General features: G+C 36.2%; 1 protein-coding gene across 5 annotated transcripts; it reads right to left on the minus strand.

Moving 5' to 3' along the window:
- Positions 1–23,130, minus strand: LOC127255592 (uncharacterized). 5 transcript variants are annotated; one of them, XM_051281204.1, is made up of 8 exons: positions 22,813–23,130; positions 21,958–22,161; positions 21,707–21,846; positions 5,223–5,349; positions 4,935–5,117; positions 3,558–3,776; positions 548–1,567; positions 1–258 (listed from the first exon to the last, which is right to left on the minus strand). In XM_051281204.1, exon 7 carries the CDS (start codon positions 1,551–1,553, stop codon positions 555–557), a length of 999 nt encoding a protein of 332 aa, XP_051137161.1. In that variant the 5' UTR covers positions 1,554–1,567; positions 3,558–3,776; positions 4,935–5,117; positions 5,223–5,349; positions 21,707–21,846; positions 21,958–22,161; positions 22,813–23,130; the 3' UTR covers positions 1–258; positions 548–554. The 5 variants fall into 5 exon arrangements, with proteins under 5 accessions (XP_051137161.1, XP_051137162.1, XP_051137164.1 ...); XM_051281205.1 differs by having other exon boundaries at positions 4,935–5,143; XM_051281207.1 differs by lacking the exons at positions 4,935–5,117; positions 5,223–5,349; positions 21,707–21,846.
- Between the last annotated feature and the right edge of the window lie 608 nt (positions 23,131–23,738).

Consider the following 23,738-nt stretch of genomic DNA (forward strand, 5'->3'; position numbering starts at 1 on the left):
TGATAATAAAATTCGAAAAACTCTAGAAGAATTGCATCATACTCTTCTTTGTCTCACAAAGAGAAGAATTGCACAACGTTTTCCCCCAGGTTCAGTTTATTGGCTGTCATTGTGTTGGTGCAACACCTATGGATTCATTCGCCATAATATACTTTCAAGAAACATACAACTTCCTTACATTCGACATTTGTTGATCCCATCTTTAAGACGGCAAGTCACATTACTTCTTGCTCAAAAGCTACTTCAACATAAATAAACCTGCATAATACAATTGTGAGAAAATAGAATCAAATTTGAGTCCTCAAATGAATTCATTTTAAACTCTTAATGTGCTAACTAACACTTGCAGAAGAATTCAATTATCGAATATAGTCAACTTCAAAGTCAGTCAAGCAATAAGGCCAAATCTAATCCATTGAACTACTCATCTTCCAAAGCACTTGACACAACACGATCATCAGCATTCATCAAGAATGCATAGATCCCATATTCCCATGCTTGACAGAACTAAAACAACTTATGCCAAATTAAATTCAAAGTAATATACCTGCAAATTACTTTGCAAAATGTCCGCTAATTTGGGATACCACATCCATGATGGTGCTCAATTGTGCTCGTAAATCATCCATTCCTGCTCCCAGGTGACTGATTCCAGAATGAACTTCACCTCGCAAGTCAGCCAGCCCATTTTGCAGAGCAGCAGCTTGAGCCTCCAGTTGATCAAGTCGTTGCAAGATCGCAGAACCTGAAGTTAAACCAATTGGTACCGAAGGTTGGGGATCCGATTCCTCAAATGTCTGAAAAGGTTCTTCTTGCACTGCCACATCCTCCGACTTCACTGCTTTATGTAGAATGGATTCTGGAACTTCAAGCTTCTGCGTTGGGCCAGTAGAGCATACATTTCGATCACATACAAAATGCTCCACTTGGATTTCAGGAATAAATGGCCTATCAGGACTGCGATGCCTGAGTCCTCTTCGTAATTCCCAGTAGGTTATACGCGTATCCAATAAGGTACTCACGACTTCCGTCAACATCATTCTGAATTGAATCATCCGTCGAGCATGCTTCTGAATCCTCCTTGCTGTACGCCATCGCTTAAGCAGTTCAGTCAACTTATGCAACCTCTCCTTACGAATTCTGGCCTTCTCTTTCAGTTTTTCCAATGCAGCTTTCTTGGCAGACACAGCAGCCTCCTGTTCTTCCAAGGCTCGTTCTGCTGCGGCCAATTCTTCTTCCACATCCCAAGCAGTGGTCACAACCGTAGTGGATGTTTGGACGATTTCTAAATGAACAGAGGCTGGAGTAGATTGCCCAACAGCGGTTTTATAAATCTGCCTACTATCCTGCATCATCAAATTACCAGATGGATCCTCAGTAGCCACATCTGTTGCTTCAGACGTAATTTTGGGTTTCTGTGGCTCTTCAGTAGCCTGATATCTCTGCGAAGTTGGTTCAGAGGGTGCTACACCGACCAGATTGTGTTGTGAGATAGGCTCCGGCTGACTTACCTCAACTATAGCTTGCTCAGCTTCTCCAGTGCCCTCAACCATTGTCTTTCCAAAACCTATATTACAAGGAAACAAATTAATTAGTTGCCTAGAGCAGTTAGGTTGACTCCTAAAAACAATGGAAGCAAAACTAATTAATAAGCAAAAGTAGAAATAAACAATGGAAGTAAAAGCTTAAAAGGTATGTACATTATTGGTGTAAATAATCATTAAGGGCATTATTTTAAAAAAATATATTGTATATTTATATCTTAATCTTTTATATTTAGTTCTCAATATATTTGTATGATTCGAATAATATCACTAACTATTTAAAATTAACAACTAAGTGTGTGTTTGTTAGTGATTATAATTTTAAATGTTTTGTTGTTAGGTATCTCGTGCCATGAACCAAATTAATCAAAAACACAGACACGAAATAACCTACTAAGCAAAACTAACTAATAAAGCAAGAAGAAAGAACAAACTAGCTAGATGAACTAAATAAGCAAGAAAAAGGGAAACGAAACTAATAAAGCAAGAAAAAAAATAATCGAAAGAGAATCAAACCTGAGTCAATACTATCGCAAGCATGACCCATACCCTTCTAGCACCGAACCATCCTCTACGAATGCACCACCTCGGTCGACACTTTGGAAAGCCCCTTCACCTTCCCGAAATATCACGAACTTGAAGATTTATACCAAAACCCGAATTTTGAAACTAAACTCCACGGAGTATGCAATAAAATTGCATTTAATGAAATATTAAACTAAAAGAGAAGTATTGCTATCAAGCATAACTTCCATAAAAATAAATGATCATAAATAATCAAATATTCATAAAAAGATATTTTGTTTGGTGTCTTATAAACCACCCAAATGCATCTATTTATAGAAGTGAGAGAAGGTGACAGCGGATAGATTTTCCTATGTGGGAGAGATTATTTGAATAATTTTCCAATGTGGGACAACAAGCATAATGCATGTGAGAGCCATGTGAGATGTCCCCCATAAGTGCGTGTACAATCCTAGGTAAGTAATGTAATAACTAAACAAAACCTCTTCTTTAGCATATTTATGGGATTATAATCATTCTTCCATAGTTGTTCGATTGACGGATTTGAAACTCCAACATCGCTATTGGAACATGGGCTTCAATTGCTCCTGGACTTTCAATCTTCATCATCAACCCTTCTAATTTGTAACGCATGTTTTTTCTCGGGTTCTCGAAGCTGGTCCGATAGGAAGTTTTGGAGTTGCAAATCTTGGTGCTCGGACATCCTTGTCATCTTGAGAATGATGTTTTGTAGGGATGGACACGGTTCGATTACTTGCAAATATGCATGTATTTGGTATTCGAACCGAACCGAACCAAACAAATACCCGAAATTGCAAACTATATTCAAACCAAAATTTTCAGTTAACCAGATTTTTAGTTAACAGAAAATATTTTCAGTATTTGCAAATAATTCGAACCGAATCGAAATTAAGAAAAAATATATTAAAATTCTAATTAAATAAAAATATTTGCAAATATTCTAAACCGCCAAAAACACCCAATAATATAAATAAATAAATACAAGGATTTACTAAACCAGTCAAAACAAGTTTATGTAGAGTATTTAAAACAAAAATATTAAAATATAGAAACTAGAAGCCAATCCTAATGGCATTGTCATAGCTATCCCCCTAGCACATAATAATATAAATATCCCAAATAGATTTTTATCGCATAATATGATCGTAAATTAATTCCGTGACATAGAAAAAGACAACAATTCCGCATAGTGTAACTATTAGATGTTGCAAAGAAGGCAACCGAGTATGCAATAGAATGAACCAAGTAAGGGAGAGATAAATAATTAAATGGAATAAATTGCTCAAAATGTTAAAAAAATGCCAAATTTGCACATTAGAATTTCTATACCAATTTGATTGTCTCAATGAACATAAGAACTAAAATTACATATTAATTTCTTATTAGAGAATGCATTCTTAAGATGCTGGTGAATGAAATCTACATTGCCAAATGAAAATTATATGCCAAAAAATGAAAAGTACATACTTCCTTGTCTCTGGAACTTGCTTTCTTTTTTTTTTTTTGGATGACGTGGGAACCCGTAGCCGCTACCCGAAAGTGCAAAGTGGGTAAACCCCCGACCGAACCTAATACCCTGCAAACCAGGCCTGACGAGAAAGTCGCACTAGGCGAACCATGCGTGGCTCTTGTGGTTTCTTCCAGGTTCTCTGAACCCCTTGCTGCATTTAAACTTGGCATAGTTTCCTATGTCATAAGCAACAAAAATAAATTAGATAAATGAAAAATTTGCAATAACCTGGTATGACAACTAAGATACACACACAATAAATTAGAAACTGAAATATTGGGGTGTACTCTTGCCGAAGACTTAGGATCTTTTGAACTCATCACAATGTCCAATGAGATATGCAACAAAAATAAAATTACAGACCCAAAATAAAGTAATCTGGTAGAATAACTTCAAATATATGAATAACTATTTTTGGTGGAAATTGAAATACAATTTTGTCATTTTTTCTTGCTAAAGATTCTAGTGAAGGCCTCTCCCAAGCTTGCTTTTTCCACTATCTTATCTCTTGTATCTCCTGATTTTTCTGTCTGATCAAGTGATTTTGTCACTTAATCACTTGAACCAAACATCATTAGTACAGGTTAATTATTTATCAGTCAAGGCACCACCATGTCAGCTTGCTATTCAGTTATTTGCTACAGAAACATATTCTCCTTCAGAAACATTATGAGCAGTATCAAGAGATACCCTCTCTCTGCTAATCGAATTCTTTATCTTCTTATCCAAGCTAGCCTCATATTGGGTTTGTCAAGGTAAATTTACAGCCTGCTAATGTGCTTCTGATTTGAGTTGTTGCAAGCTTACAAAGTGCTGGAACCAGTCAATGCATTTACATAAAATGGACCCGAAATCAGTCAAGCCATACTGATAAGTGAATATTGTTGAATAATTTAAGTTATGGTTGATTGGGGACTATATATGGTAGTCCTGCCACAAATAATCCAAAACACTTCTAAGGTTAACAAGTTGTAGTTAGGCTCTACAATTTAAGTTAATCCACACTAATTATATAGTCATTGTGTGGTTGTAATAATCCCTTAAATCATACCTTTATTTATGCCAGATATTTCCTTGGACAATTTACAGTCAGGAAAACATGACAACATCAACAAAATTGTACTACAGACTACAAACTAGGAATTATTAACCATATAGCAATAATATAACATAGTAAGGATGTAAAGAAGTGTTCATATTAAAATTGTAATCTATAGCTTACAGATCAACTGGTCAATTAGAGTAAACACATTCTTACTTTGGGGGGTATGATTATTAATTTATCAGTTATCGCACAGAGTAAACATGCTGTAACTAAGAAGATAAAAGTATACCAGTTGATGGATATCGTGCAGACTGTCATGCTTGTCTAAACCATTATCCTCTCGACAAATAGAGGATAAAACTTCATAAAAAGTCACACACAGAAGCACCTAAAGATTTTCTTGCTTGCGTCAAATAAGGTCGCATCTTGTCAGCTGTATTCTGAATAACTGTCACAGCCAATTTCTTTGCAGCTGGAAAAACGTCATATACGCGCATCCTTATCAGCAAAACATGGAACATGTGAAGGGATGGAAAATTTTGGAGAAATGATTGGCAAAGACAGAAAAAAGAAAAACCTTATTATTCTTTTTCAAAGTAGCCAAAATTGGTCCGAGTAGATCTGTGGAAATATCTTCATTTCCTAATAGAACATGATTCATAATTATCTCCATATATGAAAATATATCTTCAGTATGATAATCCCTGAAAGTAGCAAATGAAATAAATTCCCATCTCTGAAAACATCTTACAAGATAGAAATTCAGAATACAAGAAAGAGTACTAAAGGCACAAAGACTTCTCTGTATCTTGCTAGCTTTCTTGGAGTGTTAATTATATACATATCACATTGTTGAATTCGTCCCACATTGGATATGATGTGGGAACTCCCTTTGACATATAAGGGTGAAGGGTCACTCCACCTATCACCAATTGGTTTTAAGTTGGAAGCCCGGATCCCTTCTTAACATGGTATCAGAGCCATGGTGTCCGTATTGGGTATTGATCCTGTATGAATTTTTGAGATTATCATCTCGACGGGGAAGTGTTGAATTTGTCCTACAATATGATGTGGAAACTCCCTTTGGCTTATAAGGGTGAAAGACCATTTCACCTATCACCAATTGGTTTTTAGGTTGGAAGCCTGGATCCCTTCTTAACAAACATGAATAACAAAAATAAAAATTGATTTCATACATTTGATATGTTTGGCTGTGTTTTTTTAACATATGTTGTACTCGGATTTGGTTATATAGCAATGACAAGTACAATGATAGTTTAAGGATAGTTAAATCTAATATGGTAATGTGTGTAAGTTTGAACTAAAGGAAGTGGTGACAAGATAATCAGCAAAGTGTATTCCAGTTACCATTTAAACTTTATTCTCACTATGTGGAGTTGTAAAGTCCTGTAAGCCACATCAAATAGAGTATAATGATTAACTTTCAGGATATATTAGGGTTTGTACTTGTGTACCGTGTGTGTTTTAAGTTTTTGGAATGTTGGGTTTTGTTGTTCCAGGATATGTTTTGAATGAAAAATGAATATTAAAAGTGATGTTTTTGTAGGAAAAAATTGGTAGGTTAAATAATATAAAAACATGTATAAGAAACAATAATGAACCCTTAAATATCGGCCACGTGCATGTGTGTGTGTTATCTCGAACCTAAATGAAGTTGATTGCAAGATAATAATTGGATTTGATATTTTATTTTTTTTCGTAATTTTTTTTATGATGAAAAAAAATGTTACATTTGTTGGCGGTATTAGAGGTAATAGTGTTTGCTAAGCCTATTGGGCTTAATTTATGTACATGCCTATCTTGTATTGTTTTTAATTAATTGAAATTGATTCTCAATCAAAGACTTCCTTCATGGTATTAAAGCAATCAATTTTTGTAGATTTACCATCCCAAGGATAGCGACAATTTTTCCTTTATTTTTCCTATAGTTTCCAAGAATGTCATTGACGATCTTTATACTACTTGGGATAGAGGTCATTGTCCCTATTGTACTTTTCTTAATAGATGGGCGCTCAACAAGGAAAATTTTTGTAAGTTACATAGGCGCCTGCCTAACTCAACCTAATATAGTTTCTATTGATCTTCCTAATGAAGGCTGTTTTGCCCATTCCTCAGTTCTATCCATTATCATGATCACTATACCTGAATATCCGCTATTTCTTTATCACCCAACCTCTAGGCAATCTATACCATTTTCTACCGGTATCATTCATTTTGAGACATAACTCAGTTTTATCGGATCATAACTTTGGTAACCTTTTTTCTTATTAATTCACCTCTCATCAATCTAATTTCTAGCCTTCCATTACCTAGGCTATAGGCAGAGCTATTGCCATAGCAATTGGTACTACTCATCTTCTTCATATGTAACTTGATTCTATCTTATATGTGCTTGCATGTCTATCTAATACTCTTTTTCGTCCCAAATATGGTTTAACATTTGATTTTAACAAAGAAATTTAGGCGGGTAGTATTAAGTAGGATAGTTTGAAAATTACGAGATAGAGAAGTGTATACTTATTTATTTATTTATTTTATTTGAGTGATGTGGTGAGATAAAGTGTGGTATAGAGATTAAGCATAGTCAATTATTTCTTATTCTTGGTGTTTGAGACAAAGAGAGGACTATTTATTATAAAATAACTAACTTCGAATTTTTCTCACGTGGTGTTGATTTTTTTAATATACAGAATGGTTAAACAAGTTGGATGGTCGGCATGAGTTGTAAGTCATGTGAGCTTTACTACTTCACTTTCAAACTCATTGTTTGTGTCCCTATAACCACCCCTTTGGCGATCCCAACTTGTCTAAGTTGAAGTGTATGCCTTCCCAGTTGCCTTTGATCTCATCATTAGAGTGTAAATTGTATCAAATTGGTAAACATTGTTCCTTGTTTCCTAAGCAAGCCAATATGGTTATTTTTGCCCTTTCTTTGGTCAAAGATGATATTTGGATCCAAATTGTATTTTTTTTTTTATAATTTGGTCTTTAATATTGTCACATTTTAGGAAGATTTTCTCATTATACATGGCTTTATTAATGAAAATCATTTAAGGTTGTTTTCCATTTATTCTCCATTCTGAGCAAAAATTGAAATTCAATTTGGTTTGTCGGTTAAAGTTCCAAAAAATGACAATATTCTTGAATTGCTTTTCCCATATGATTCAAGACATGCCATCCGACGGCCTCATCCAACAATCCTTTTGTGCTTATACTCTTCCTTAGAATAGGATTATTGAGCAGAAAAGTTGGCGTCTCGTTAATGGCCCGAACTCTCCTTGTACATCATAATAAAACCTTGCATTTTTTGGCCAATATGATGCTTATTGCATCCTATCTCATTAATCATATGTCATTTTTATGTCCTTCAAGGTAAGGTTCCTCACCCATGCTCATTTTTTGTTGATCTCATGTTTTCATTACCTCCCCACGTCATTAGATGTAGTTGTTTTGTCAATGATTACAAATATGGCCTTTTGATAAACTATCTTTGCACTCTGAAGTGCATTTTCTTTGATATCCTCACATTCAAAAGTGGTATAAATGCTACTACCCTACTCATCGTCAATATTTTGTAGTTGTTAATGTCATCATTTTTAGTCATCTCCATTGTATTCTCTTTCCTCTTCACCTCTTCCTACTTACAATGTCATTCCCTTGCCATATACTTCCCTTTTTATTTCTTATCTCAAGTTTACTTCTGATCACGTTTACCATTGTTAAGTTGATCAAAAATCCCTTCACCTACTTTTGGTATATTGACAAAACTTCTTTCTGTTGCTGTGGTCGTTAGTTAGCACAAACAACAACATTATCTAGCCGGAGAAGTTCGTCGGTCGAAGGGAGATCGGAGTCCCGATCAGGGGAACATTCAAAATCTAAGCAGCCCAGCTAGATGTTAGTTGTCAGTACGCGTTTGTGACAACATATGCTTGTGGAGGGAATTTCCTAGGTAATTAGCTTGTAGTTTGGGTTGAAGGATGTTTGGGTGTTTTGTTCTTAATCAGCACTGATTAATGAACCTCTTATGGATTGGTATCCCCGGATGTAGGATGGTTTATATCCGAACCGGGTAAACAAATAACTAGTCATTTATTGCTTTGAAATCCTTGCATTTATTTCATTGACAAATCGCCGTTATAACTGTGATATAATTACGCTTCGGGAGTTGGCCCATTTGAATAAGTGTACGAGAATTTATTGGTGCAGCACTTATTTTCAACCCAACATTTGGTATCAGAGCAGTGTTCTCTAAGTTGCTGAATAGATTCTTTCATAGTTGCAAAGATGAGTAAGGAAGGTCGATCTATGTCGAGACCTCCATTGTTCGATAGAACAAGTTATCGAAGTTGGAAAAACAAGATGAAAGCTTTTCTGATGTTACAAGGTGAAAATGTTTCTGTTTCTGAAGCTGTTGAGTCTGCATGGTCTCATCCCATGAAGACCATCCAAGATGAAGATAATATCATTTCTCTTGTGAAGAAACCAAAAAGAGAATGGACCCTCAATGAAAAGGCTGTTGCAATCACCAACTCGAAAGCTCTTTTTTCGATCCGTAGATGAAACTCAAGCGAACCTGATATCCAACTTCAAAGTTGCTAAGGAAGCATGGGACATTTTGGAAAATGCATTCGAAGGTTCTGTGCAAGTTCGAGAATCAAAGCTGGATCATGTTGAAACTTTGTTCGAAGGAATGAAGATGAAACAATCGTTGTTTATCATAACCGATTCATGGATGTTGTGAATCAAACTGAAGCTCTTGGAATGCACTTTAAAGAAAAGAGACTGGTGAGGAAAATGCTTAAAAGTCTCACAAAAAATTTTAGACCCAAGGTGATTATGCTCGATGAACCACCAAAACTAAGAAATATGACATTGGATGAACTGTATGGTACATTGGTGAGTTATGAAATGAACTATCTTGAAGATGAAACACCTAAGAGTGTGGCTTTAAGTGCTGAAGACTTGGAGATGATAGAATCTGATGAAGAAATGACTCTGCTAAGTCGTAAACTTTCTCGAATGATTAGTGAGAAACGAGCTGCCAAGCTGAAGCATGGGAAGTTTCATAACAGAAATAGCTATCAGGGATGAGGTACATCCAGTTCTCAAGGAAAATACCCTGAGCAAAAACCAACTACATACAGCAAACCAAAAGAAAGATTCGATGGTGGATTTAAGAAGAAGTTTGTAGTGTCTGCAAAACCTGAGACGGTTCAAGAACCTACATGTTATGGATGTGGCGGTGTTAGACATATTAAATCCGAGTGCCCAACGGTAAAGAAAAGGGAGAAAATAGCATATCAAGCTACTTGGAGTGACAATGAAGATGGTGTCTGCTGGTGGTGATGAACAGACTGAAAATCGTGAAGTTGTTGCATTTATGGCAAATGCTGATGAATCCAGTGATGAAAAGGAAGAATCCAATTTTAAAACTACTGATGAGTCAAGGGAACTTGATGCTATAAGCTGATTAAGGCTTATGAAGAGATGGTTGTCAAACAAAAGAAAGTTGTTGTGAAAAATAAAGAACTTCTGGATACCATTTATCGTTTGGAAGATCAAAAGGAGAAACTTGAAGATGAAGTTGAGAAGTTGATGAAGATTACTGATGATAAATCTGCTGAATCAGAGAAGTTGAAGTCTGAGAATCTGAAGTTGAATGATGAAAATGATAGGCTTCGGAAGTAAAAGAAAAATTAGATGAAGTCCTTTCAATTGGTAAACCATTTGGTGATCACAAAGGATTAGGTTTTAGTAAATTTTCTCAAAGTAAACCAACTACATTTGTGCGTGGTGGTCTTCTGACTGATGTCAAACTCTCAGAAAAGAAATCAACACAAGTCTGGAAACAGAATCCAAGGAAGAACAAAAGCAGAAATAGGAACAGAAATCGCAGAAGAATGCATAATGATAAGTCAAAGTTATCATAACCTACTGACTGCAAGTACTGCATGTATCCTGGTCATTCGGCTGTGAAGTGCTTAAAGCTGGCAAAACATGTTATCAATGGAAGACACATTCAATGGCCTACTGAAGGATTGAAACAGAACATAAAAGTCAAATTGGTATGGATGCCTAAGGAAACTCAGAAATAGAGTTGGAGTGCAATGTGATCTTGTCAAGTCAAGAGTCTACCCGAGCTGATCGATGGTACTTTGATAGTGGTTGCTCGAGGCACATGACTAACCAAAAGGGACTTTTGAAGAATTTTGTTGAAGACCGAAGTGGAGAAGTCATCTTTGGAGATGGAGCAAAATGAAAGATCAGTGACTATGGTGTTCTTGAAAAAGAAGGGATTCCAAGATTGTCGAAAGTCTATTTCGTAGAAGGACTGAGTACGAATCTGATCAGTATAAGTCAACTATGTGATGACAATCTGCATGTGAAGTTCACTAGGAATTCATATGAAGTATATGATGCTGGACAGAAATGTGTGATGACTGTATTCCGATCAAAAAACAACAGTTACTTTCAGGAATATCCTCAAATGGAAGCATTGATATTGAAAGATGATGAATCTATGTTGTGGCACACCATATTGGGTCATGTCAATCCACAGAATCTGCTGAGGATCAGCAAAATTGGAGCTATCAGAGGATTACCCAATTTCTCAAAGACTCCAAGTACTACTTGTGGTGACTGTGCAAGAGAAAAACAGAAAGAGCTGTGCATTCCTCATTGGAACAACGTTTCAACAACAATTGTCTAGAGCTGCTGCATATGGATCTCATGGGTCCAGTTGATGTTTGTAGTCTTGGAGGTAAGAAATACATTTTGGTCTATGTGGATGACTTTCCTAGATATACATGGGTCAATTTCTTACGTGAGAAAAGTGATGCATTTGATGCTTTTGAAAAACTGGGTACAAGACTCATGAATGAGAAAAAGTCGAAGATTGATAGACTTAGAACAAATCATGAAAAGTAATTTGAAAATCAGAGATTTGTTGGATTTTGCAATGGATTGGGAATCAAGCATGAATTTTCTGCCCCAATGACTTCACAACAGAACGGAGTAATGGAGAGGAAGAATCGAACTCTACAGGAAATGGCTAGATCGATTATGCATGCCAAAGGAGTTGCCAAACATCTGTGAGCTGAAGCTATTAACACAGCTTGTTATGTGATTAATCGAGTTTATCTCATACCTCATATAGAGAAGACAACTTATGAAATCTGGACAGGGAAGAAACCGAATGTTTCTTACTTTCTTACCTTCGGGTGTAAGTGTTATATTATGAAGGACAAGGATCAACTTCATAAGTTTGATACTTGATCATATGAAGGCGTATTCTTGGGATACTCTCTGAACTCGAGAGCTTATAGAGTGTTCAAAAATCGTACCAATAAGGTGATGGAGTCCATGAATGTGATATTCGATGATACCATTTCTGAGAAGAAATCTATACATTCAAATGATGATGATGGTGAAACTGCCCTGTTAAGGTGACTCAAAATCCTCCAAATGTTCAGAACATTCCCCAGATTCAGAATGATTTGTCTCAGACGGTGACAATATTGCTATAGAAAGTTCTGTCAAATTTGATTGGTCAGAACCAGAATGTTCAACGGACGTAACAACAACCAATCAACAACCTGCTGAAATTGAATCTGATGCAGAAGTAAGAAGATATGGTTCCAGAATTCAACACAACCATCGAATTGATGCAGTTATTGGTGATCCAATGGGTGGTCGACTAACTGGATGTAAACAAATTGATTTTAAGAATCTGTCTGATATGAATTGCTTTATTTCCACAGTTGAGCCAAAGACAGTAGATGATGCTCTCAAGGATGAATATTGGATCAATGCAATGCAAGACGAGCTGAACCAGTTCACAAGAAATCGAGTTTGTTATCTGGTTGAAAGACCAACGAATGTGAATGTCATTGGAACAAAGTGGATCTTCAAGAACAAATCAGATGAAAAAGGGAACGTTACCAAAAATAAAGCAAGGTTAGTTGCACAGAGATACACACAAATTGAAGGTATTGACTACGATGAAACATTCGCTCCTGTTGCACGCATTGAAGCAGTGAGATTATTCGCTCCTGTTGCACGCATTGAAGCAGTGAGATTGCTGATGTCTGTTGCATGTTCCTTAAGATTTACTCTTTACCAGATGGACGTCATAACAACGTTCTTGAATGGATGGATTAAAGAAGAGATCTACGTAGAACAACCAAAGGGATTCGAGGATCATTTCCATCTAGATCATGTATACAGGTTGCGGAAAGCTTTGTATGGATTGAAGCAAGCACCTAGAGCGTGGTACGAAAGGTTGTTCAATTATCTACTGGAGAATGAATATGTTCGAGGATCAACTGATAAGACGATGTTTATCAAGTTGAAGGGAAAAGATCTTATGATTGCACGGGTGTATGTTGATGATATTGTGTTCGGTTCCACCGTTGAATCCTTGAAGAATGAATTTTTGAAATTCATGGAAGCTGAATTCGAAATGAGCATGATTCGAAATGAGCATGACAGGTTAAACAACTTGCTGATGGTGTTTTTCTGAGTCAGACAAAGTATGCTCAGAACAAGATAAATTGTCGAAAGATGATGATGGGACGACTGTTGATCAGAAACTGTACAGAAGCATAATTGGGAGTCTCCTTTACCTGACTGCTAGTTGTCCAGGCATCTCTTTCAGCGTTGGTGTATGTGCAAGATTCCAATTCACACCTAAGGAATCGCATTTGAAAGCTGCAAAGAGAATTCTCATATATATCAAAAGAATTGCAGAACTTGGATTATAGTATTCGAACAGGTCTGGCCTTGATCTTATTAGGTTCACAGATTCATATTGGGCTGGTTGTTGTGATGATAGGAAGAGCACAACCGGTGGATGTTTTTATATTGGAGATAATATTGTGAGATAGAGTTCGAAGAAGCAGAATTCTATTGCACTGTCCACTGCCGAGGCTGAATACATAGTTGTGCTCAGTTGCTGTGGATTCTACAAATGTTGCATGATTATGGGATTGGTCAAGATTCATTCACTCTATTATGTGACAATACAAGTGCCATCAATATCTCTAAGAACCCCGTTCAACATGGTAGAACAAAGCACATCGACATACGATATCATTTTATTCGAGACTTGGTGGAAAATAGAGTATGTGATTTGAAGCATATTGGAACGAATGATCAAAAAGCTGATATTCTCACGAAAGCTCTAGATGCAGATCGATTTGAGAAGCTACAAAGGAATTTGGGTATGTGCTCAAGCCCTCATTGATGCTGCATGCATGGATGAATAAATAAATATCTCAAATTTATTTTATTTCTTGATATTTTTGGTGGAAATTGGAGATTGGATATTATGAGAAAAATGGATTTTTGAAAATATCAAAAAGAATGAGGACTTACTGGTGAAAGGAGATTATCTGAACATGGGAATTCTGAAAAGGGTTTTTAAAACCCCAAAAAGTTGATTTGACAACTCTGCGCAGTTTTGGCTGTCATCACAGCCTTATAGGAAATATGGTTCAGAGGGGAGTTGAATTGAAAATTCAAGCAGTTCTTTCGTTTCCCTCATCTCTTGAGGATTCATATATCGATGCGTGTAGTGGTGATAATAATCACCCTCTCTCAATTTCTCTCTACTTTTCACTCTTGCAATTTGTTCTCTGAGAAAACAATGGCTCGAACCCGATTTGGACGCGAAACAAGGACGGGCAAAGAAATCGTTCGTGGACGTGGGTGCAACAGAGGACATGGAGGTCGTGGTGGGAGAATCAGTTCACCTCCTCTTCCCAGTGAATCTCCCGTTCCCGTGGTTGCGGAACCACTCCCTGAGATTCCAACGACGTCTCAAGCAAGCATGGAAGTACCTGTTGCTGATGTTGTGGCTTCTCACACTCCTGGAGATCATCTTGATGAAGCTGAGGAGACTGTTCAAAAAACCCTAGAGGAAACGCAAATTGGTGCACTGGATGATGGCATTTTTGGAGAACCTGAAACTACTCGTTCAGGTAATCGCGATGAGGAAGGAGATACGGCAAATGAACAAGGTATTGCTGAACCTGAACCCCGTGATGTTGCTGAAGAGGTTATGGAGCATTCTGAAGAAGCCCCTGGATCCGAAGTGCAGAGGACTGGAGCAGTTGTTCCTCCATCTGAAGTTGCTGTCGAAGATGAAACTCCCATTCATCTTGAGGAACCCGCCATTGCACATGAAGGTGTTACTGCTGACCCTCCTCATTCTACCTCAGATGAAAGTCTTAATACCATTATCAACAGAACCATTGATCAACTCTTTTCTGAGAGGATGGAACATGAGGACGCTATTATCACGTCGGTATCACATTCTACGGGAACAAAGTCTGATGATTCAGATAATGTTCCTCTTGCTCGACTGAAGAAACGTCATGCCGAAAGTCGGAGTAAAGAAAGGAAGGCTGCTGTTGATACTCCTGGTCCCTCTGGCAAAAGAATCAAGCAAGTTACTTCCAAGAAGGGACAGAAATCGAAGAAGTCCAAATCACGCAAGCGCAAGGTCACACCTCCACCGATTACTGCTGAAGAAGAAATGGACACAACTCACTTTAATGATGTTGCAGAATTATTTGAGTATGATGTTTTGGCCAACCGCAAGTTTGTTCCAGAGCCCCATTTCACTGATCCGTTACACAAAGATGTTTGTTTTACTGCATTCTTACAGATGAAAGGATTGCGTCATTGGGCAGTGTCCCTCAAACAATATTGTCCGAAGCTGGTTAGGGAATTTACGCCAATCTCTCTCGGAACGTAATGGATGACGAGAGCCTTTGGTTTCACAAAGCTTATGTTCGAGGAAAAGTGTTTGAACTTAGTCCACTGGTGATAAACAAATTATTGAAACTGCCATGTGACAATTTCGAAGAATTTCCATCCGTCTTGCTGCGAGAATCAAAACGAGAAGTTGCCCTTCGCCTGTCTGCACGGAAGTCTTATGACTTTGGACGAACAAGATTAGCTACCACGGAACTCACGATGAAGTATCAATGTCTTTTCCGCTTCTGTGCCATGAATGTCCTTCCCACAAGCAATGGGACTAACATCGGTTTCGAAATGGGTAAATTGCTTCTCTACATTGATAAATTTTGTTCTGACATCAATTTCGGTTTTGTTGTTCTCTCCAAGATATTGAAATATGCACGAGGGAAAGACGTATGAAAAGACCAATCTTCCATATCCTGCCCTTATCACCCTTCTTTTGAAGGAAAATGGCATTATGCCAGAGCCCTCTGAAGACCTCATTGAAACAAGCATTTTCAAGCTCCGCTCGAACCTACAGAAACTTTTTAATGACTTCAAGGAGCCCCTTCCATCTAATCATTCAGGACAACTTCTGGAAGCTCGTCGTTTGCTTCTGGATCTTTTACATGAACAAGTGTCAATCCGCTCGACTTTGGGTGAACACAGGAAAAAGATCACCCGTGCTCTCCATTTACATCCCAAGTTTGCGTCGGGTCCTGATGAGGGCGACGTCCCTGAATTTCTCTAGCTTCCCCTTTTTTTTTTTTTGGCATCTGCTCCGTGCAAGGGGGAGAGGTGCAGGAGAGAGGGGGGTTGCTGGAAAAAAGGGGAGTTGTTGCTGCTGCTGTTGAAAATGTTTATTGTTGTTTTTGGTTTTGTGGTTGCTGGAACTGTGGTTATCTCAACTTTCTGACTTGAATAGGCTGCTTGTTGTAACACCCCGGCCGGCTCAAACCGGAGCTTCACCACCACGCCACACCGTAACGCTTGTTCATCAACCAACTAGCCCTACATTGTGGCGCTAAGGCTAAAATAACCATAACAAAAAAACCTATTTAAAGATTTAGACTTAAAGCGCACCGGTTTATCACTTAAATAAATAAGGTTCGAGTCAAAAGCATAAGTTGGAAATAGTTCAAAAGGCATTAGTTCTTAAACATTAATAATGGATTTCAAAAATATTTTAGAAGATAAAATAGTTATAGTTCCCTCCGATGGATCATATGACATGGATGTATTATTTAGGTATAACAGAAACATGATCACCTACAAAAACGTTGTAAGAAGAGGGTCAACACAATGGTTGAGTAAGCGCAATTAATCGAAGATAAATTAATACGGTATAATGCCACAAAATCATTTGAAGAAGATAATTTGAATAAGATGACACATATCACACAAGGATAACTCACACACACGAGTCCTTTAGCGCCTCCCTTATATCTCATTTTCATTCTCAAATAATAGTGATGAGCACATCACGAAGAAAACTCCACTAAGCCTTGATCAAGGCCGGCTCGACCCGGTTTTTCAACCTTATTACTTCGTATGACACGTCACATAGTTTCACATAATAAACATAGAGTCACAACCCTCAAGGAAAACTCCACAATGTGTACATAAGGGTTCGAAATCCAAAGTAGACGTAAATCAATTTATTATTAGTTTGCGAGGGGCGCCATACAACCCACAACCCTCTAGTCTCCAATATAACATACCAAGAGGGGATTGTACGCAATCCATCCCTCCATCACGGATGACGGTCTAAAGACCTTTTCATCGTGAAAGGCACCTCGGAATCACCCAAAAAGGGGAACCCGTCATCTTGATCCCTCGACCTAGCCCATTCGGGATCTAGTTCAAGGTTAGCTAGTTATCCTAAAATACCGGTATACCCTCACGTCTTTGCAAGGCACAGAGGTGGAAGGCTATGTCTCATCATCGAAACAATCGACGAGTTGATCGGACTCGACGAGTAGTTTCAATTACCAATTTGACCAAATACTCAACATGCTCTTAGGAAAATTTCAAAAAGAGTGTTTTAAACTCAAAATCAGCATTTAACCATGCAAAAGTAGAATATTAGACCTAACAAGTTCGCTATAATCTCTTTATTTCGCCAAATAAACATTTGAATAATATGTCAATCACAATAGGCATGGTGTAACTCCAAAATATCATGATATGTTAAATATAATCGTAAATCTTTTTTCAAAAACCATAACTAAGTTAGGGCAAAACTAGGGTTTCAAACTCATTCTACGATTTTAAATTTAAAATATTATAATAATCTTCAAATAAGCCTTAGATGACATTATAATCAACTTTTTACAAGAAATTGGCAAAACCCATTTGAAAATAATTTTGAAAAATATCAATAGAAGGGGTTTAGGGATTAGAACATATCGTCTATCTAAGATTAATCCCACTTACCTTAAGAGTTTAGACCAAAAGGAAGAGTTTTGGAGAAGAAGAATTCCAAGGAAGAAGAAGAGGAGGGGCTGGTGGCGTATTCTACATTTCTACTGCTCTATTCTTTTTCTTTTTTTTTTTCTTTTCTTTTATTTTATTTTATGCTTTATTAAACATAAAAGACTTGGACTCATCCTATATATATAGGCACTCTAACCTGGATACACTATATCTTAACAAACTATGGATACGCTATATCTTATCAAATCCACACTTTGATATGATAGATGTTAACAAATTACGGATAAAAATATATAAATCCAGATATAAGGATAAACTAAATCTAGTTTATTATTTATTTTACCCCAAACTCAATTTCACTCCTAATTTAAAGCCAAATCCTTAATTTCTTACACCAAAAGCCCAAAATAAATTAGACCCAAGATAATATTGTCCGACTTCGGCGTCAAACTTCGGCAAACTTCCGGCGAGTATTTTTACGGGGTATTACATCTGTAGCCTTATTTTGTTTGTTGGCCTGTAATCTAATTCTCAACTTGATTTTTGAATTATTGGATTGCTTTGCTGAGTGTGGGAGATCATCTCCTGCATTGTGTACGTAGTCACATATGCCAAAAAGGGGAAGATTGTTAAGTTGATCAAAAACCCCTTCACCTATTTTTGGCATATTGACAAAACTTATTTCTACTGATGTGGTCATTAGTTACCAAAAACAACAACATTTGACTCAGCTTGTGGAGTCCAATCAAGCTGTCTTTTTGTCTTTCCTAGAATGGTGGTTGCTCAAGACAAAATGAACATTTTGAATTTTTCCTCTTGTGGTCAGAAGTGATTTGATACACATCATACTTTGTTTGCATCAAAGGAAATTAATTGCATGTCAAATCAATGGCTGTTGTGGTTGCTTAATACAGCTCGAGATTAGTGGGAAGGAGAGAGAGTGGTTTTTGAGAGAGTGTGTAGTGAGAGAAATATTGTTTCAATCCTCTCAACGTCTTCCCTTCCCATCTCCATGCACTAAGTGAGTGATATACACTATTATCTAGCCGGAGAAGTTCGTCGGTCGAAGGGAGATCAGAGTTCCGATCAGGGGAACATTCAGAATCTGAGCAGCCTAGCTAGATGTTAGTTGTCAGTACACGTTTGTGACAACATATGCCTGTGGAGGGAATTTCCTAGGTAATTAGCTTGTAGTTTGGGTTGAAGGACGTTTGAATGTTTTATTCTTAATCAGCACTGATTAATGAACCTCTTCTGGATTGGTATCCCCCGGATGTAGGATGGTTTACATCCGAACCGGGTAAACAAATAACTTGTCATTTATTGCTTTGAAATCCTTGCATTTATTTCATTGACAAGACGCCGTTATAATTGTGATATAACTACGTTTCGGGAGTTGGCCCATTTGAATAAGTGTACGAGAATTTATTGGTGCAACACTTATTCTCACCCCAACAACCATCATCACCTTCGTCCTTTCTGCATCCATTTCGATCTTATTTGTAACTTTGTTACAATTTTTTTTTCTAGCTCTTTAGAAAGGTATAGTTGAATTAGTTTGTCTCTATTTTTTAATCGCTCCCTAAGACTCTCTTCCATCCAAGGTGAAGCCAAACAAACTTGTAGTTGCTTATGATTGGGTTTATACAACAAAGGTTAGCCTAAATTGCAAATGTAATTATCTTATTGCCCAATGGTTGCCGAAGAAATTACTTAGGCTTATGATTAGGATTACATAAAAATCTTTCCCCAGTGGCCATATCTTTCCATTTATTTGTATAATTTTAAGAAGATAACCAAAAAGAGTTGCTCAGGGTAGTTTAGTTTTGTGTAAGCTCCATCGATCTTTGTATAGGTTTAAGTAATCTCATCAAACTTGGTTTGGACGATTTGGTGCTACTATACATTATTTTGGAATGATTGATTTTGAATCAAATCATTTTGTAGTTTATAAGACTACTAGTGCTAAGAGTGTTTTATCTTGTTCACATTACTGATATTGTCATTATTGCAATTGATTAGCATGTAAAAATATATAGACTCAAACAAAATTTATTGTAGCATCCAACCTAAGGGTTAAGGACATATATATTTTGGGCATCAGAGTTGCTTTATCAAAAGATGGTATTACTATTTTTCAATGAAATTTAACTTGGATATGTTAGAAGAAACGCACAAGATAGATTATAAACCTATTACTCTCCTATCGGTGCTAACTTTAAACTTAATTCATATCAAAATGAGGTTGGTCACTATGAATATCAATGACTAGTTTGTACCTTGAATTATCTTATTGTCACTCGTCCTAACAGTTTTTATGGTGATAGCTTTGTAAGTCAATTTCAGTCTTCACTACCACTCATTGATACGTTTATTCACATTTTAGGATATGTGAAAGAATCACCTAGTCATGGGCTATTATATATTAATCAATTTAATGTTCAAGTTGTTGGATACTCAGATATTGATTGTGCAGGATCACGATTTGATAGACAGTTCAAATCCACATTTTGGAAATTGCATTTTTTTTTTGCCAATCTTGTATCATTGAAATGTAAAGATTAAAATGTCGTAAATCAAGCATTGAAGTCAAGTATAAGCTAGAGCTTTAGCCACCTAGGAGTTTATTTGGGTCAACTAGTCTTTTTCAATACCTCTAGGATTAAATTATCTTGTGATAATAAACCCACAATTCATATTGCTTCTTATTTTGTATTTTGTGAACAAGCATTTTGTGAACAAGCTAAACGTATAATGACTGATTGCTCACTTCATTTAAGAGATGTTATCTAGACGCATTAGTACTAAGTGTCTTCCAGTTATTAGTTTTGCGACATCTTCACCAAATCTCTTAGATGTTCTTATATCATGTATTTCTGTAGCAAGGTTGGTGCATATGATTTATACGTTCTAGCTTAAAGGTAAGTGTTAGATAGTATTAGAATTAAGAGTATGTTGGTTGAGCCCATTGGGCTTCATTAAGTATATATGCATATTATATATTTATGCAATTGATTAAAATCGATTCCTAATCAAGGGCTTCATTACTATTTTTACATTTATCTTACAATGCTGAGTTGGAAAGTTTATATAACCAGTTTAGAGAGAGTAATCATCATACTTAGCTAAGTCCTTATCCCATCACCATGGATCACCATCATAAGTCTCTATTCTCCTAGATCAAGACCCGCACTACCATATACTCAAATAAAACATGTGTTTTCTTTAACAGTTTCCCTCCAATTCTCCTAGCTCTTCACCCCTAATTATTTTTTAAATAATGAAAATTTGATTCAAGATTTTTAAGAACGGTGCAAAGCATTTGAAAAGGATAAACAAGCAAAGCCTCTCATTTTCATCTCTATGGCTAAAAGAATGAATATGGATATTAACATCAGCAGCAAACTATATTGAGTAGAACCCGATACAAATTGCTTTCGATAGATAAATGCAATGTTACATATTACACTCTTTTTTTGTAGTTGCAACTTCAATGATTTTTTTTATTGGAACAAAAAAACAGTAATTTGCTCCCTTGTTTAAGAACTAATGAAATAAACAATAGTACTTTTTTTAGAACCAAAAAAAAAAAATGTTTAAATGTAGTTTACTGCATTTATTTTGTCCCCCTCGTATAAAAATATAATATGCACAAAATACATTTAATTTGTATTACTTCTGTTTATTCAAATCCAAGTAGTATTGAAGAAATTTTAAAAATAAATAAGCACACTATCCTGGCAAATGACAAATGAAACATCCAATGTTAACAACATAAATAAGCACTCACAGTCTGGCTAGTAATCACATAGCATAGAAATCATACCCAATGAAAGAACATATAACATTAAAGAATACCTAATGCCTTTAAGAAAATATTGAAACATGTCAATAATAATCTGATCAAATCCAAAATCCAACATGACGACCCACGATCTGACTTTTGGCCATAATTTTAAGAATAGTGATCCTCTTCTTAAGAGATCGGGTTGATGTATCTGACAAATGCTCAAAGGATGAGACAATCAATTGCATAACATCCTAAAACCGTAGAAAGTGTTAGGAGTCTATATCAAGAGAGGGATGGGAGAGAAGGGTAAGATTTTCACCTTCAATTTATCATCGTCGTATGGAGCTTCCGGTGCAGTAATCCTGGTTATCTCACTTATACAAAGAGCAACACTTACTTTTACATCTTCATGAGAATGCTTTAGTAGCTTTAATGCAGCCAGGGCATTAATCAGCCGGGAAAGAGCATCCCACATGGTTTTGGCAAGCGACTGCTCCACTTTTGATAAAAGTACCTCGATTTGCTTCAATAAAAACATGTCAATGTTTAGAAAAAACCAGCATCGGGAAACTAGCAATAATATAAAAAAGTTTACACAATAACAGACGTATGAAGAAGAAAACTGCACAATGTATGAATAAAAGAAGTCAAGCGAGGTCACCAAGTACCTCGGCCTATTCCAAAGTTTCGGGTTTGTTCACCAAGCTAACACAATTCCCAATTAATATTAATAAAATAATACAAGATATACCCGCATAATATAAATAATATATACACTTTATTCTCTAACAAAGATCAACAATTCAATACAAAAACATTATTTTTTATATTACCGACACAATTCCTACTATAACACCAAACAAACACAACCTTCCCCTTTTTCTCATTTTCCAAATCTTAGCATTAGGTAATCAGCGACGAACTGCTTTTCAATCAATTTTTCAACATTCTTATCATAAAAAAGCACCGTATTTCGATTCCAGATCAAAATTCAAGTACAAAGCATCCCATCACCATATTGGGCTCCTAAACCCTAAACCCTAAATCCTCGAATAGGAATATCGAGTCACCCTATGTACCCAATTCCGGTCGATCGGAAATTCTACCTCCTCGCCCTCCCCTCGATATTTATACATACACAAATATAAGATTGTTGAGGTTGTGGAGAACTTACACCCAGAAGGGTCAAGAGTTCGACGGTGGAGGGGGGAGGCTGAATGAGAATGCAGCCAGCCGCAGCCAGCCTTTCTTCCAGTAATTTGCCGGGACGCGGCGGCATGGTTAGCCTGATAAACTATTTTTGTTGTTGAAACTTCGACGCACACTATCGGAATCAAGAGCAAGCTGACGCCGATTAATCTAGGAATGAAAAGCCCTAGCTAGCTAGTATCCACAGGCACAGAATCCAGAGGAGACACCAGAAATGGTGGACGGACAAATAATTTTCATTTCCCGCTTCTATTGCAGTATGCATACGTTAGTATTTTGGATGTGCTTGTTTGCCATCTACGTGGGCCTGTTTGGCTTATTACTATTACTCCCGTCCTCACGCAAATGTCCGTTCAACTGGACAGGAAGTTTAATAAAAATAAATAATAATTATTATTATTTTATAGTAAAAAAATATAAAATATAACATTTTTTAATTAAAAAAAATAAAAATATATTTTAATTATAACCCAAAAAGAAAATGAACGTAGATGACGGAGGAAGTATAATTTAAATCGTTTTTATCTATTATTATTTTATATATATTTTTTTATTTTTTGGGACCTATTCAGCTAAACTTGGGAAGGTATATATGTATATGATTTTTTTTAATAAGGCTTAAATAATACATAGTAAATAGGACTTATATGGTATTATAAAATTTGTATTTATTAATTATAATTATGAAACACATTGTAATGAAAAATAAGTGTTAATAAATATGTTATCAATTTTTAAGGTCATTAATCATTACTACTCAAACACATAAAAAGATGATGAAATGGACTACAAGTGTAATTTTAAAAGTTTAAGTAATTTTTTCTCTTTTTCATTCACGCTATTTATTAGAAATAAACATGTCAATTTAAATATATTTAAATACTAAAATTC

The sequence above is a fragment of the Andrographis paniculata genome, unplaced genomic scaffold (genome assembly GCF_009805555.1).
Source record: "Andrographis paniculata isolate CXL003 unplaced genomic scaffold, ASM980555v1 Contig54END, whole genome shotgun sequence".
NCBI lineage: Eukaryota > Viridiplantae > Streptophyta > Magnoliopsida > Lamiales > Acanthaceae > Andrographis > Andrographis paniculata.